The sequence below is a fragment of the Scyliorhinus torazame genome, chromosome 5 (assembly GCF_047496885.1).
Source record: "Scyliorhinus torazame isolate Kashiwa2021f chromosome 5, sScyTor2.1, whole genome shotgun sequence".
Classification (NCBI taxonomy): domain Eukaryota; kingdom Metazoa; phylum Chordata; class Chondrichthyes; order Carcharhiniformes; family Scyliorhinidae; genus Scyliorhinus; species Scyliorhinus torazame.
In genome coordinates this window covers 4,581,874-4,596,678 of record NC_092711.1, presented here as the reverse complement: position 1 = coordinate 4,596,678, position 14,805 = coordinate 4,581,874, and the positions used below count along the sequence as shown (strand labels likewise).

At 57.4% G+C, this 14,805-nt stretch overlaps 1 protein-coding gene and 1 long non-coding RNA gene across 2 annotated transcripts in view; both read left to right on the top strand.

The window, feature by feature from the left end:
• LOC140418149 (uncharacterized) overlaps window positions 1-14,805 on the top strand; it is a 1,069,702-nt gene that overhangs the window by 160,913 nt on the left and 893,984 nt on the right. The window lies entirely within an intron of this gene.
• The window catches only part of LOC140421342 (solute carrier family 12 member 6), a 200,983-nt gene that overhangs the window by 152,951 nt on the left and 33,227 nt on the right, over window positions 1-14,805 (top strand). Inside the window, exon 3 of the mRNA XM_072506014.1 lies at window positions 8,967-9,055. Coding sequence (XP_072362115.1) covers window positions 8,967-9,055 — 89 coding nt within the window. The remainder of the gene's footprint in view (window positions 1-8,966; window positions 9,056-14,805) is intronic.

Below are 14,805 nucleotides of genomic sequence, written 5' to 3'. Positions count from 1 at the left end.
GGAGTGAACGGGAAGGGGTTTGTGTCCATTGGGATTGTGTACAGTGGGAGTGAACGGGAAGCGGTTTGGGTCCATTGGGATGGTGTACAGCGGGTGTGAACGGGAAGGGGTTTGGGTCCATTTGGATTGTGTACAGTGGGAGTGAACGGGAAGGGGTTTGGGTACATTGGGATTGGACACAGTGGGAGTGATCGGGAAGGTATTTGTGTCCATTGGGATTGTGTATACTGGGAGTGATCGGCAAGGGGTTTGGGTCCATTGGGATTGTGTACACTGGGAGTGAACGGGAAGGGGCTTGGCTCCATTGGGATTGTGTACAGTGGGAGTGAACGGGAAGGGGTTTGGCTCCATTGGGATTGTGTACAGTGGGAGTGACCGGGAAGGGGTCTGGGTCCATTGGGATTGTGTAGACTGGGAGTGAACGGGAAGGGGATTGGGTCCATTGGCATTGTGTACAGTGGGAGTCAACGGGAAGGGGTTTGGCTCCATTGGGATTGTGTACAGTGGGAGTGAACGGGAAGGGGTTTGGGTCCATTGGGATTCTGTTCAGTGGGTGTGAACGGGAAGGGGTTTGGGTCCATTGGGACTGTGTACAGTGGGAGTCAACGGGAAGGGGTGTGGGTCCATTGGGATTGTGTCCAGTGGGTGTGAACGGGAAGGGGTTTGGGTCCATTGGGATTCTGTTCAGTGGGTGTGAACGGGAAGGGGTTTGCGTCCATCGGGATTGTGTACAGTGGGAGTGAACGGAAAGGGTTTAGGGTCATTTGGGATTGTGTACAGCGGGAGTGAACGGGAAGGGGTTTGGGTCCATTGGGATTGTGTACAGTGGGAGTGAAAGGGAAGGGGTTTGAGTCCATTGGGATTGTGTACAGTGTGAGTGTAACGGGAAGGGGTTTGGGTCCATTGGGATTGTGTACAGTGGGAGTGAACCAGAAGGGGTTTGGGTCCATTGGGATTGCGTACAGTGGGGGTGAACGGGAAGGGGTTTGGTTCCATTGGGATTGAGTACAGTGGGAGTGAACGGGAAGGGATTTGGGTCCATTGGGATTGTGTACAGTGGGAGTGAATGGGAAGGGGTTTGGTTCCATTGGGATTGAGTACCGTGGGAGTGAACGGGAAGGGGTTTGGGTCCATTGGGATTGTGCACAGTGGGAGTGAACGGGAAGGGGTTTGGTTCCATTGGGATTGAGTACAGTGGGAGTGAACGGGAAGGGGTTTGGGTCCATCGGGACTGTGTACAGTGGGTGTGAACGGGAAGGGGTTTGAGTCCATTGGGATTGTGTACAGTGGGAGTGAACGGGATGGGGTTTGGGTCCATTGGGATTGTGTACAGTGGGAGTGAACGGGAAGGGGTTTGGGTCCATTGGGATTGTGTACAGTGGGAGTGAACGGGAAGGGGTTTGTGTCCATTGGGATTGTGTACAGTGGGAGTGAACGGGAAGGGGTTTGGGTCCATTGGGATTGTGTACAGTGGGAGTGAACGGAAAGGGTTTAGGGTCATTTGGGATTGGGTACAGTGGGAGTGAACGGGAAGGGGTTTGGGTCCATTGGGATTGTGTACAGTGGGAGTGAAAGGGAAGGGTTTAGGGTCCAATGGGATTGTGTACAGTGGGAGTGAACGGGAAGGGGTTTGGGTCCATTGGGATTGTGCACAGTGGGAGCGAACGGGAAGGGATTAGGGTCCATTGGGAATGTGCACAGTGGGAGTGAACGGGAAGGGGTTTGAGTCCATTGGGATTGTGTACAGTGGGAGTGAACGGGATGGGGTTTGGGTCCATTGGGATTGTGTACAGTGGGAGTGAACGGGAAGGGGTTTGGGTCCATTGGGATTGTGTACAGTGGGAGTGAACGGAAAGGGTTTGGGTCCATTGGGATTGTGTAAAGTGGGAGTGAACGAGAAGGGGTTTGGGTCCATTGGGATTGTCTACAGCGGGAGTGAACAGGAAGGGGTTTGGGTCCATTGGGATTGTGTACAGTGGGAGTGAACGGGAAGGGGTTTGGGTCCATTGGGATTGTGTACAGTGGGATCGAACGGGAAGGGGTTTGAATCCATTGGGATTGTGGACAGTGGGAGTGAACGGGAAGGGTTTAGGGTCCATTGGGATTGTGTACAGTGGGAGTGAACGGGAAGGGGTTTGGGTCCTTTGGGATTGTGTACAGTGGGAGTGAACGGGAAGGGGTTTGGGTCCATTGGGACTGTGCACAGTGGGAGTGAAAGGGAAGGGTTTTGAGTTTATTGGGATTGTGTACAGTGTGAGTGAACAGGAAGGGGTTTGGGTCCATTGGGATTGTGTACAGTGGGAGTGAGAGGGAAGGGTTTTGAGTTTATTGGGATTGTGTACAGTGGGAGTGAACGGGAAGGGGTTTGGGTCTATTGGGATTGTGAAGAGTAGGAGTGAACGGGAAGGGGTTTGGGTCCATTGGGATTGTGTACAGTGGGAGTGAACGGGAAGGGGTTTGGGTCCATTGGGATTGTGTACAGTGGGAGTGAACGGGAAGGTGTTTGAATCCATTGGGATTGTGTACAGTGGGAGTGAAAGGGAAGGGTTTAGGGTCCATTGGGATTCTGTACAGTGGGAGTGAACGGGAAGGGGTTTGTGTCCATTGGGATTGTGTACAGTGGGAGTGAACGGGAAGGGGTTTGGGTCCATTGGGATTGTGTACAGTGGGAGTGAACGGAAAGGGTTTAGGGTCATTTGGGATTGGGTACAGTGGGAGTGAACGGGAAGGGGTTTGGGTCCATTGGGATTGTGTACAGTGGGAGTGAAAGGGAAGGGTTTAGCGTCCAATGGGATTGTGTACAGTGGGAGTGAACGGGAAGGGGTTTGGGTCCATTGGGATTGTGCACAGTGGGAGCAAACGGGAAGGGATTAGGGTCCATTGGGAATGTGCACAGTGGGAGTGAACGGGAAGGGGTTTGAGTCCATTGGGATTGTGTACAGTGGGAGTGAACGGGATGGGGTTTGGGTCCATTGGGATTGTGTACAGTGGGAGTGAACGGGAAGGGGTTTGGGTCCATTGGGATTGTGTACAGTGGGAGTGAACGGAAAGGGTTTGGGTCCATTGGGATTGTGTAAAGTGGGAGTGAACGAGAAGGGGTTTGGGTCCATTGGGATTGTCTACAGCGGGAGTGAACAGGAAGGGGTTTGGGTCCATTGGGATTGTGTACAGTGGGAGTGAACGGGAAGGGGTTTGGGTCCATTGGGATTGTGTACAGTGGGATCGACCGGGAAGGGGATTGAATCCATTGGGATTGTGGACAGTGGGAGTGAACGGGAAGGGTTTAGGGTCCATTGGGATTGTGTACAGTGGGAGTGAACGGGAAGGGGTTTGGGTCCTTTGGGATTGTGTACAGTGGGAGTGAACGGGAAGGGGTTTGGGTCCATTGGGACTGTGCACAGTGGGAGTGAAAGGGAAGGGTTTTGAGTTTATTGGGATTGTGTACAGTGTGAGTGAACAGGAAGGGGTTTGGGTCCATTGGGATTGTGTACAGTGGGAGTGAGAGGGAAGGGTTTTGAGTTTATTGGGATTGTGCACAGTGGGAGTGAACGGGAAGGGGTTTGGGTCTATTGGGATTGTGAACAGTAGGAGTGAACGGGAAGGGGTTTGGGTCCATTGGGATTGTGTACAGTGGGAGTGAGAGGGAAGGGTTTTGAGTTTATTGGGATTGTGTACAGTGGGAGTGAACGGGAAGGGGTTTCGGTCTATTGGGATTGTGAACAGTAGGAGTGAACGGGAAGGGGTTTGGCTCCATTGGGATTGTGTACAGTGGGAGTGAACGGGAAGGGGTTTGGGTCCATTGGGATTGTGTACAGTGGGAGTGAACGGGAAGGGGTTTGGGTCCATTGGGATTGTGTACAGTGGGAGTGAACGGGAAGAGGTTTGGGTCCATTGCGATTGTGTACAGTGGGAGTGAACGGGAAGGGGTTTCGTTCCATTGAGATTGTGTACAGTGGGAGTGAACGTGAAGGGGTTTGGGTCCACTGGGATTGTGTAGAGTGGGAGTGAACGGGAAGGGGTTTGGGTCCATTGGGATTGTGTATAGTGGGAGCGAACGGGAAGGTGTTTGAATCCATTGGGATTGTGTACAGTGGGAGTGAAAGGGAAGGGTTTAGGGTCCATTGGGATTGTGTACAGTGGGAGTGAACGGGAAGGGGTTTGTGTCCATTGGGATTGCGTACAGTGGGAGTGAACGGGAAGGGATTTGGGTCCATTGGGATTGTGTACAGTTGGTGTGAACGGGAAGGGGCTTGGGTCCATTGGGATTGCGTACAGTGGGAGTGAACGGGAAGGGGTTTGGGTCCATTGGGAATGTGCACAGTGGGAGTGAAAGGGAAGGGTTTTGAGTTTATTGGGATTGTGTACAGTGTGAGTGAACAGGAAGGTGTTTGGGTCCATTGGGATTGTGTACAGTGGGAGTGAGAGGGAAGGGTTTTGAGTTTATTGGGATTGTGTACAGTGGGAGTGAACGGGAAGGGGTTTGGGTCCATTGGGATTGTGTACAGTGGGAGTGAACGGAAAGGGTTTAGGGTCATTTGGGATTGGGTACAGTGGGAGTGAACGGGAAGGGGTTTGGGTCCATTGGGATTGTGTACAGTGGGAGTGAAAGGGAAGGGTTTAGGGTCCAATGGGATTGTGTACAGTGGGAGTGAACGGGAAGGGGTTTGGGTCCATTGGGATTGTGCACAGTGGGAGCGAACGGGATGGGGTTTGGGTCCATTGGGATTGTGTACAGTGGGAGTGAACGGGAAGGGGTTTGGGTCCATTGGGATTGTGTACAGTGGGAGTGAACGGAAAGGGTTTGGGTCCGTTGGGATTGTGTAAAGTGGGAGTGAACGAGAAGGGGTTTGGGTCCATTGGGATTGTCTACAGCGGGAGTGAACAGGAAGGGGTTTGGGTCCATTGGGATTGTGTACAGTGGGAGTGAACGGGAAGGGGTTTGGGTCCATTGGGATTGTGTACAGTGGGATCGAACGGGAAGGGGTTTGAATCCATTGGGATTGTGTACAGTGGGAGTGAACGGGAAGGGTTTAGGGTCCATTGGGATTGTGTACAGTGGGAGTGAACGGGAAGGGGTTTGGGTCCTTTGGGATTGTGTACAGTGGGAGTGAACGGGAAGGGGTTTGGGTCCATTGGGACTGTGCACAGTGGGAGTGAAAGGGAAGGGTTTTGAGTTTATTGGGATTGTGTACAGTGTGAGTGAACAGGAAGGGGTTTGGGTCCATTGGGATTGTGTACAGTGGGAGTGAGAGGGAAGGGTTTTGAGTTTATTGGGATTGTGTACAGTGGGAGTGAACGGGAAGGGGTTTGGGTCTATTGGGATTGTGAACAGTAGGAGTGAACGGGAAGGGGTTTGGGTCCATTGGGATTGTGTACAGTGGGAGTGAACGGGAAGGGGTTTGGGTCCATTGGGATTGTGTACAGTGGGAGTGAACGGGAAGGGGTTTGGGTCCATTGGGATTGTGTACAGTGGGAGTGAACGGGAAGAGGTTTGGGTCCATTGCGATTGTGTACAGTGGGAGTGAACGGGAAGGGGTTTGGTACCATTGGGATTGTGTACAGTGGGAGTGAACGGGAAGGGGTTTGGGTCCATTGGGATTGTGTACAGTGGGACTGAACGAGAAGGGGTTTGGGTCCATTGGGATTGTCTACAGCGGGATTGAACAGGAAGGGGTTTGGGTCCACTGGGATTGTGTAGAGTGGGAGTGAACGGGAAGGGGTTTGGGTCCATTGGGATTATGTACAGTGGGAGCGAACGGGAAGGTGTTTGAATCCATTGGGATTGTGTACAGTGGGAGTGAAAGGGAAGGGTTTAGGGTCCATTGGGATTGTGTACAGTGGGAGTGAACGGGAAGGGGTTTGTGTCCATTGGGATTGCGTACAGTGGGAGTGAACGGGAAGGGGTTTGGGTCCATTGGGAATGTGCACAGTGGGTTTGAACGGGAAGGGGTTTGGGTCCATTGGGATTGTGTACAGTGGGAGTGAACGGGAAGGGCCTTGGGTCCATTGGGATTGTGTACAGTGGGAGTGAACGGGAAGGGGTTTGGGTCCATTGGGATTGTGTACAGTGGGAGTGGCCGGGAAGGGGTTTGGGTCCGTATGGATTGTGTACAGTGTGAGTGAACGGGAAGGGGTTTGGGTCCATTGGGATTGTGTACAGTGGGTGTGAACGGGAAGGGGTTTGGGTCCATTGGGATTGTGTACAGTGGGAGTGAACGGGAAGGGGTTTGGGTACATTGGGATTGTGTACAGTGGGTGTGAACGGGAAAGGGTTTGAGTCCATTGGGATTGTGCAGAGTGTGAGTGAACGGGAAAGGGTTTGGGTCCATTGGGATTGTGTACAGTGGGTGTGAACGGGAAGGGGTTTGGATCCATTGGGATTGTGTACAGTGGGAGTGAACGGAAAGGGTTTAGGGTCATTTGGGATTGTGTAGAGTGGGAGTGAACGGGAAGGGGTTTGGGTCCATTGGGATTGTGTACAGTGGGAGTGAACGGGAAGGCGCTTGGGTCCATTGGGATTGTGTACAGTGGGAGTGAACGGGAAGGGGTGTGGGTCCATTGGGATTGTGTACAGTGGGTGTGAACGGGATGGGGATTGGGTCCATTGGGATTGTGTACAGTGGGAGTGAACGGGAAGGGGTTTGGGTCCATTGGAATTGTGTACAGTGGGATTGAACGGGAAGGGGTTTGGGTCCATTGGGATTGTGCTCAGTGTTAATGAACGGGAAGGGGTTTGGGTCCATTGGGATTGTGTGCAGTGGGAATGAATGGGAAGGGATTAGGGTCCATTGGGATTGTGTACAGTGGGAGTGAACGGGAAGGGGTTTGGGTCCATTGGGATTGTGCACAGTGGGAGTGAACGGGAAGGGGTTTGGGTCCATTGGGATTGTGTACAGTGGGAGTGAACGGGAAGGGGTTTGGGTCCATTGGAATTGTGTACAGTGGGAGTGAACGGGAAGGGGTTTGGGTCCATTGGGATTGTGCTCAGTGGGAGTGAACGGGAAGGGGTTTGGGTCCATTGGGATTGTGTACAGTGGGAATGAACGGGAAGGGGTTTGGGTCCATTGGGATTGTGCACAGTGGGAGTGAACGGGAAGGGGTTTGGGTCCATTGCGATTGTGTACAGTGGAAGTGAACGGGAAGGGGTTTGGGTCCATTGGGATTGTGTATAGTGGGAGTGAACGGGAAGGGGTTTGGGTCCATTGGGATTGTGTACAGTGGGAGTGAACGGGATGGGCTTTGGGTGCATTGGGATTGTGTACAGTGGGAGTGAACGGGAAGGTGTTTGGGTCCATTGGGATTGTGTACAGTGGGAGTGAAGGGAAGGGGTTTGTGTCCATTGGGATTGTGTACAGTGGGAGTGAACGGGATGGGGTTTGGGTACATTGGGATTGTGTACAGTGGGAGTGAACGGGAGGTGTTTGGGTCCATTGGGATTGTGAACAGTGGGAGTGAACGGGAAGGGGTTTGGGTACATTGGGATTGTGTACAGTGGGAGTGAATGGGAAGGGGTTTGGGTCCATTGGAATTGTGTACAGTGGGAGTGAACGGGAAGGGGTTTGGGTCCATTGGGATTGTGCACAGTGGGAGTGAACGGGAAGGGGTTTGGGTCCATTTGGATTGTGTACAGTCGGAGTGAACGGGATGGGGTTTGGGTCCATTGGGATTGTGTACAGTGGGAATGAACGGGAAGGGTTTTGAGTCCATTGGGTTTGTGTACCGTGGGAGTGAACGGGAAGAGGTTTGGGTCCATTGGGATTGTGTACAGTGGGAGTGAACGGGAAGGGGTTTGGGTCCATTGGGATTGTGCACAGTGGGAGTGAACAGGAAGGGGTTTGGGTCCATTGGGATTGTGTACAGTGGGAGTGAACGGGAAGGGGTTTGGGTCCATTGGGATTGTGTACAGTGGGAGTGAACGGGAAGGGGTTTGGGTCCATTGGGATTGTGTACAGTGGGAGTGAACAGGATGCCCCTTAAATGTCCCTATCGTTCCTGCTTCCACCACCTCCTCCGGTAGCGAGTTCCAGGCACCCACTACCCTCTGTGTAAAAAAACTTGCCTCGTACATCTCCTCTAAACCTCGCCCCCTCACCTTAAACCTATGCCCCCTAGTAATTGACCCCTCTACCCCGGGGAAAAGCCTCTGACTATCCACTCTGTCTATGCCCCTCATAATTGTGTCGACCTCTATCAGTTCTCCCCTCAACCTCCTTCATTCCAGTGAGAACAAACCGAGTTTATTCAACCTCTCCTCATAGCTAATGCCCTCCATACCAGGCAACATTCTGGTAAATCTCTTCTGCACCCTCTCTAAAGCCTCCACATCCTTCTGGTAGTGTGGCGACCAGAATTGAACACTATACTCCAAGTGTGGCCTAACTAAGGTTCTATACAGCTGCAACATGACTTGCCAATTCTTATACTCAATGCCCCGGCCAATGAAGGCAAGCATGCCGTATGCCTTCTTGACTACCTTCTCCACCTGTGTTGCCCCTTTCAATGACCTGTGGACCTGTACTCCTAGATCTCTTTGACTTTCAATACTCTTGAGGGTTCTACCATTCACTGTATATTCCCTACCTGCATTAGACCTTCCAAAATGCATTACCTCACATTTGTCCAGGTTAAACTCCATCTGCCATCTCTCCGCCCAAGTCTCCAGACGATCTAAATCCTGCTGTATCCTCAGACAGTCCTCATCGCTATCCGCAATTCCACCAACCTTTGTGTCGTCTGCAAACTTACTAATCAGACCAGTTACATTTTCCTCCAAATCATTTATATATACTACAAAGAGCAAAGGTCCCAGCACTGATCCCTGTGGTGGGTTTCCCTGCACCACACAGGGCTGTCGCAGGCCCAAGATGGCAGCTCCCCCACCAGCGCCGCGAGCGAGATGGCGCAGTAAATGTTCACGCGGGAAGGAAGCGGCTCCTGACCTGACCTCTCTCCTCCTTCCTCTCCAGGAGATGGACACGAGCAAGGACACGGTGTCTTCTTCGGTCGCGGCTTGGAGGCCGGCGAATACTGCGACCGCAACCTGGCGCTGTTTGAGGTACAGGCGGCGATGGGTGGGGAGGGGAGGAGAGGGTCCTGGGGTGGGGGGGAGGGGGGTTTGGGATCTGTGTGAGGGGGAGGTTTGGGGTGGGGGGAGGGGGGGTTTGGGGTGTGTGTGAGGGGGGGTTTGGGGTGTGTGAGAGGGGGGGTTTGGGGTGTGTGTGAGGGGGATTGGGGTGTGTGTGAGGGGGTTTGGGGTGTGTGTGAGGGGGGTTTGGGGTGTGTGTGAGGGGGGGTTTGGGGTGTGAGGGGGGGTTTGGGGTGTGTGTGTGGGGGGGGGGTTTGGGGCGTGTGTGAGGGGGGTTTGGGGTGTGTGTGAGGGGGGGTTTGGTGTGTGTGTGAGGGGGGTTTGGGGTGTGTGTGAGGGGGTTTTGGGGTGTGTGTGAGGGGGGGTTGGGGTATGTGTGAGGGGGGGGTTTGGGGTGTGGGGGGGGGTTTGGGGTGTGTGTGAGGGGGGGTTTGGGGTTTGAGTGAGGGGGGGGTTGGGGTGTGTGTGAGGGGGGGGTTTGGGATGTGTGTGAGGGGGGGTTTGGGGTGTGTGAGGGGGGAGTTTGGGGTGTGTGTGAGGGGGGTATGGGGTGTGTGTGGGGGGTTTGGGGTGTGTGAGGGGGGGTTTGGGGTGTGTGTGAGGGGGGGTTTGGGGTGTGTGTGGGGGGTTTGGGGTGTGTGTGAGGGGGGGTTTGGGGTGTGTGTGAGGGGAGGGTTGGGGTGTGTGTGAGGGGGGGTTTGGGGTGTGTGTCAAGGGGGTTTGGGGTGTGTGAGGGGGGGTTTGGTGTGTGTGTGAGGGGGGGTTGGGGTGTGTGAGGGGGGGGTTTGGGTTGTGTGTGAGGGGGGGTTTGGGGTGTGTGTGAGGGGGGGTTTGTGGTGTGTGTGAGGGGGGTTTGGGGTGTGTGTGAGGGGGGTTTGGGGTGTGTGTGAGGGGGGTTTGGGGTGTGTGTGAGGGGGGGTTTGGGGTGTGTGTGAGGGGGGGTTTGGGGTGTGTGTGAGGGGAGGTTTGGGGCGTGTGTGAGGGGGGGTTGGTGTGTGTGTGAGGAGGGGTTTGGGGTGTGTGTGAGGGGGGGTTGGGGTGTGTGTGAGGGGGTTTGGGGTGTGTGAGGGGGAGTTGGGGTGTGTGTGAGGGGGGGTTGGGGTGTGTGTGAGGGGGGGTTGGGGTGTGTGTGGGGGGGGTTTGGAATGTGTGTGAGGGAGGTTTGGGGTGTGTGAGGGGGGTTTGGGGTGTGTGTGAGGGGGGGGTTTGGGGTGTGTGTGAGGGGGGTTTGGGGTGTGTGTGATGGGGGTTTGGGGTGTGTGTGAGGGGGGGTTTGGGGTGTGTGTGAGGGGGGTTTGGGTGTGTGTGTGAGGGGGGGTTTGGGGTGTGAGGGGTGGGTTTGGGGTGTGTGTGAGGGGGGTTTGGGGTGTGTGTGAGGGGGGGGTTTGGGGTGTGCGTGAGGGGGGGTTTGGGGTGTGTGTGAAGGGGGTTTGGGGTGTGTGTGAGGGGGGTTTGGGGGGTGTGTGAGGGGGGGTTTGGGGTGTGTGTGAGGGGGGGTTGGGGTGTGTGAGGGGGGGGTTGGGGTGTGTGTGAGGGGGGGGTTTGGGGTGTGTGTGAGGGGGGGTTTGGGGTGTGTGTGAAGGGGGTTTGGGGTGTGTGTGAGGGGGGTTTGGGGTGTGTGTGAGGGGGGGTTGGGGTGTGTGAGGGGGGGGTTGGGGTGTGTGTGAGGGGGGGTTGGGGTGTGTGAGGGGGGGTTTGGGGTGTGTGAGGGGGGTTGGGGTGTTTGAGGGGGGTTTGGGGTGTGTGAGAGAGGGGGTTGGGGTGTGTGTGAGGGGGGTTGGGCTGTGTGTGAGGGGGGGTTTGAGGTGTGTGTGAGGGGGGGTTTGGGGTGTGTGTGAGGGGGGTTGGGGTGTGTGTGAGGGGGGGTTTGGGGTATGTGTGAGGGGGGGTTTGCGGTGTGTGTGAGGGGAGTGAGGGGGGGGTTTGTGGTGTGGGTGAGGGGGGGTTTGGGGTTTGTGTGAGGGGGGGTTTGGGGTGTGTGTGAGGGGGGGTTTGGGGTGTGTGTGAGGGGGGGGGGGGTTTGGGGTGTGTGTGAGCGGGGGTTTGGGGTGTGTGTGAGGGGGGGTTTGGGGTGTGTGTGAGGGGGGGCTTGGGGTGTGTGAGGGGGGGTTTGGGGTGTGTGTGAGGGGGGATTTGGGGTGTGTGTGGGGGGGTTTGGGGTGTGTGTGAGCGGGGTGTTTGGGGTGTGTGTGAGGGGGGGGTTTGGGGTGTGTGTGAGGGAGGGTTTGGGGTGTGTGAGGGGTGGTTTGGGGTGTGTGTGAGGGGGGGTTTGGGGTGTGTGTGAGGGGGGGGTTTGGGGTGCGTGTGAGGGGGGGGTTGGGGTGTGTGAGGGGGGGGTTGGGGTGTGTGAGGGGGGGTTTGGGGTGTGTGTAAGGGAGGGTTTGGGGTGTGTGTGTGGGGGGGTTGGGGTGTGTGTGAGGGGGGGTTTGGTGTGTGTGAGGGGGGGTTTGTGGTGTGTGTGAGGGGGGTTTGGGGTGTGTGTGAGGGGGGGTTTGGGGTGTGTGTGAGGGAGGGTTTGGGGTGTGTGAGGGGTGGTTTGGGGTGTGTGTGAGGGGGGGTTTGGGGTGTGTGTGAGGGGGGGTTTGGGGTGTGTGAGGGGGGGGTTGGGGTGTGTGAGGGGGGGTTTGGGGTGTGTGTAAGGGAGGGTTTGGGGTGTGTGTGTGGGGGGGTTGGGGTGTGTGTGAGGGGGGGTTTGGTGTGTGTGTGAGGGGGGGTTTGTGGTGTGTGTGAGGGGGGTTTGGGGTGTGTGAGGGGGGGTTTGGGGTGTGTGTGAGGGGGGGTTTGGGGTGTGTGTGAGGGGGGTTTGGCGTGTGTGTGAGGGGGGTTTGGGGTGTGTGTGAGGGGGGGTTTGGGGTGTGTGAGGGGGGTTTGGGGTGTGTGAGGGGGGTTTGGGGTGTGTGTGAGGGGGGGTTTGGGGTGTGTGTGAGGGGGGGTTTGTGGTGTGTGTGAGGGGGGGTTTGAGGTGTGTGTGAGGGGGGGTTTGGGGTGTGTGTGAGGGGGGGGTTTGGGGTGTGTGTGAGGGGGGGGTTGGAGCGTGTGTGAAGGGGGGTTGGGGTGTGTGAGGGGAGGTTGGGGTGTGTGGGGGGTGGGTTTGGGGTGTGTGTGAGGGGGGGGTTGTGGTCTGTGTGAGGGGGGGTTTTGGGGTGTGTGTGAGGGGGGGTTTGGGGTGTGTGTGAGGGGGGTTTGGGGTGTGTGTGAGGGGGGTTTGGGGTGTGTGTGAGGGGGGGGTTTGGGGTGTGTGTGAGGGGGGTTGGGGTGTGTGTGAGGGGGCGGTTTGGGGTGTGTGTGAGGGGGGGTTTGGGGTGTGTGTGAGGAGGGGTTTGGGGTATGTGTGAGGGGGGGTTTGGGGTGTGTGTGAGGCGGGTGAGGGGGGGTTTGGGGTGTGTGTGTGAGGGGGGGTTTGGGGTATGTGAGGGGGGGTTTGGGGTGTGTGTGTGGGGGTTTTGGGGTGTGTGTGCGCGGGGGTTTGGGGTGTGTGTGAGGGGGGGTTTGGTGTGTGTGTGAGACGGGGTTTGGGGTGTGTGTGAGGGGGGTTTGGTGTGTGTGTGAGGGGGGGGTTGGGGTGTGTGTGAAGGGGGGTTAGGGTGTGTGTGAGGGGGGTTTGGGGTGTGTGTGAGGGGGGTTTGGGGGGGTGTGTGAGGGGGGGTTTGGGGTGTGTGTGAGGGGGGTTGGGGTGTGTGTGAGGGGGGGGTTTGGGGTGTGTGTGAGGGGGGTTTGGGGTGTGTGTGAAGGGGGTTTGGGGTGTGTGTGAGGGGGGGTTGGGGTGTGTGGGGGGGGGTTGGGGTGTGTGTGAGGGGGGGTTGGGGTGTGTGTGAGGGGGGGTTTGGGGTGTGTGAGGGGGGTTGGGGTGTGTGAGGGGGGTTTGGGGTGTGTGTGAGAGGGGGTTGGGGTGTGTGTGAGGGGGGTTGGGCTGTGTGTGAGGGGGGGTTTGGGGTGTGTGTGAGGGGGGGTTTGGGGTGTGTGTGAGGGGGGTTGGGGTGTGTGTGAGGGGGGGTTTGGGGTATGTGTGAGGGGGGGTTTGCGGTGTGTGTGAGGGGAGTGAGGGGGGGGTTTGTGGTGTGGGTGAGGGGGGGTTTGGGGTTTGTGTGAGGGGGGGTTTGGGGTGTGTGTGAGGGGGGGTTTGTGGTGTGTGTGAGGGGGGGGGGTTTGGGGTGTGTGTGAGCGGGGGTTTGGGGTGTGTGTGAGGGGGGGTTTGGGGTGTGTGTGAGTGGGGGCTTGGGGTGTGTGAGGGGGGGTTTGGGGTGTGTGTGAGGGGGGGGTTTGGGGTGTGTGTGGGGGGGTTTGGGGTGTGTGTGAGCGGGGGGTTTGGGGTGTGTGTGAGGGGGGGGTTTGGGGTGTGTGTGAGGGAGGGTTTGGGGTGTGTGAGGGGTGGATTGGGGTGTGTGTGAGGGGGGGTTTGGGGTGTGTGTGAGGGGGGGGTTGGGGTGTGTGAGGGGGGGTTGGGGTGTGTGAGGGGGGGTTTCGGGTGTGTGTGAGGGGGGGTTTGGGGTGTGTGTGAGGGGGGTTTGGGGTGTGTGTGAGGGGGGTTTGGGGTGTGTGGGGGGGGGTTTGGGGTGTGTGTGAGGGGGGGGTTGGGGTGTGTGTGTGAGGGGGGGTTTGGGGTATGTGTGAGGGGGGTTGGGGTGTGTGTGAGGGGGGGTTTGGGGTGTGTGTGAGGGGGGTTGGGGTGTGTGTGAGGGGGGTTTGGGGTGTGTGTGAGGGGGGTTTGGGGTGTGTGGGGGGGGGTTTGGGGTGTGTGAGGGGGGGGTTTGGGGTGTGTGAGGGGGGGGTTGGGGTGTGTGTGTGAGGGGGGGTTTGGGGTGTGTGTGAGGGGGGGTTTGGGGTGTGTGAGTGGGGTGAGGGGGGGTTTGGGGTGTGTGTGAGGGGGGGTTTGGGGTGTGAGGGGGGGTTTGGGGTGTGTGTGTGAGGGGGGGGTTGGGGTGTGTGTGTGAGGGGGGGTTTGGGGTGTGTGTGAGGGGGGTTGGGGTGTGTGTGAGGGGGGGTTTGGGGTGTGTGTGAGGGGGGTTGGGGTCTGTGTGAGGGGGGGTTTTGGGGTGTGTGTGAGGGGAGGTTTGGGGTGTGTGTGAGGGGGGTTTGGGGTGTGTGTGAGGGGGCTTTGGGGTGTGTGTGAGGGGGGGTTTGGGGTGTGTGTGAGGGGGGTTGGGGTGTGTGTGAGGGGGGGGTTTGGGGTGTGTGTGAGGGGGGGTTTGGGGTGTGTGTGAGGAGGGGTTTGGGGTATGTGTGAGGGGGGGTTTGGGGTGTGTGTGAGGGGGGTGAGGGGGGGTTTGGGGTGTGTGTGAGGGGGGGTTTGGGGTGTGTGAGGGTGGGTTTGGGGTGTGTGTGGGGGGGTTTGGGGTGTGTGGGGGTTTTGGGGTGTGTGTGAGGGGGGTTGGGGTGTGTGTGAGGGGGGGGGTTTGGTGTGTGTGTGAGACGGGGTTTGGGGTGTGTGTGAGGGGGGTTTGGTGTGTGTGTGAGGGGGGGGTTGGGGTGTGTGTGAAGGGGGGTTGGGGTGTGTGTGAGGGGGGGTTTGGGGTGGGTCTGAGGGGGGTTGTGTGTGTGCGGGGGGGTTTGCGGTGTGTGTGAGGGGGGGGGTTGGGGTGTGTGAGGGGGGGGTTGGGGTGTGTGAGGGGGGTTTGGGGTGTGTGTGTGGGGGGGTTTGGGGTGTGTGTGAGGGGGGAATTTGGGGTGTGTGTGAGGGGGGAATTTGGGGTGTGTGTGAGGGGGGGGTTTGGGGTGTGTGT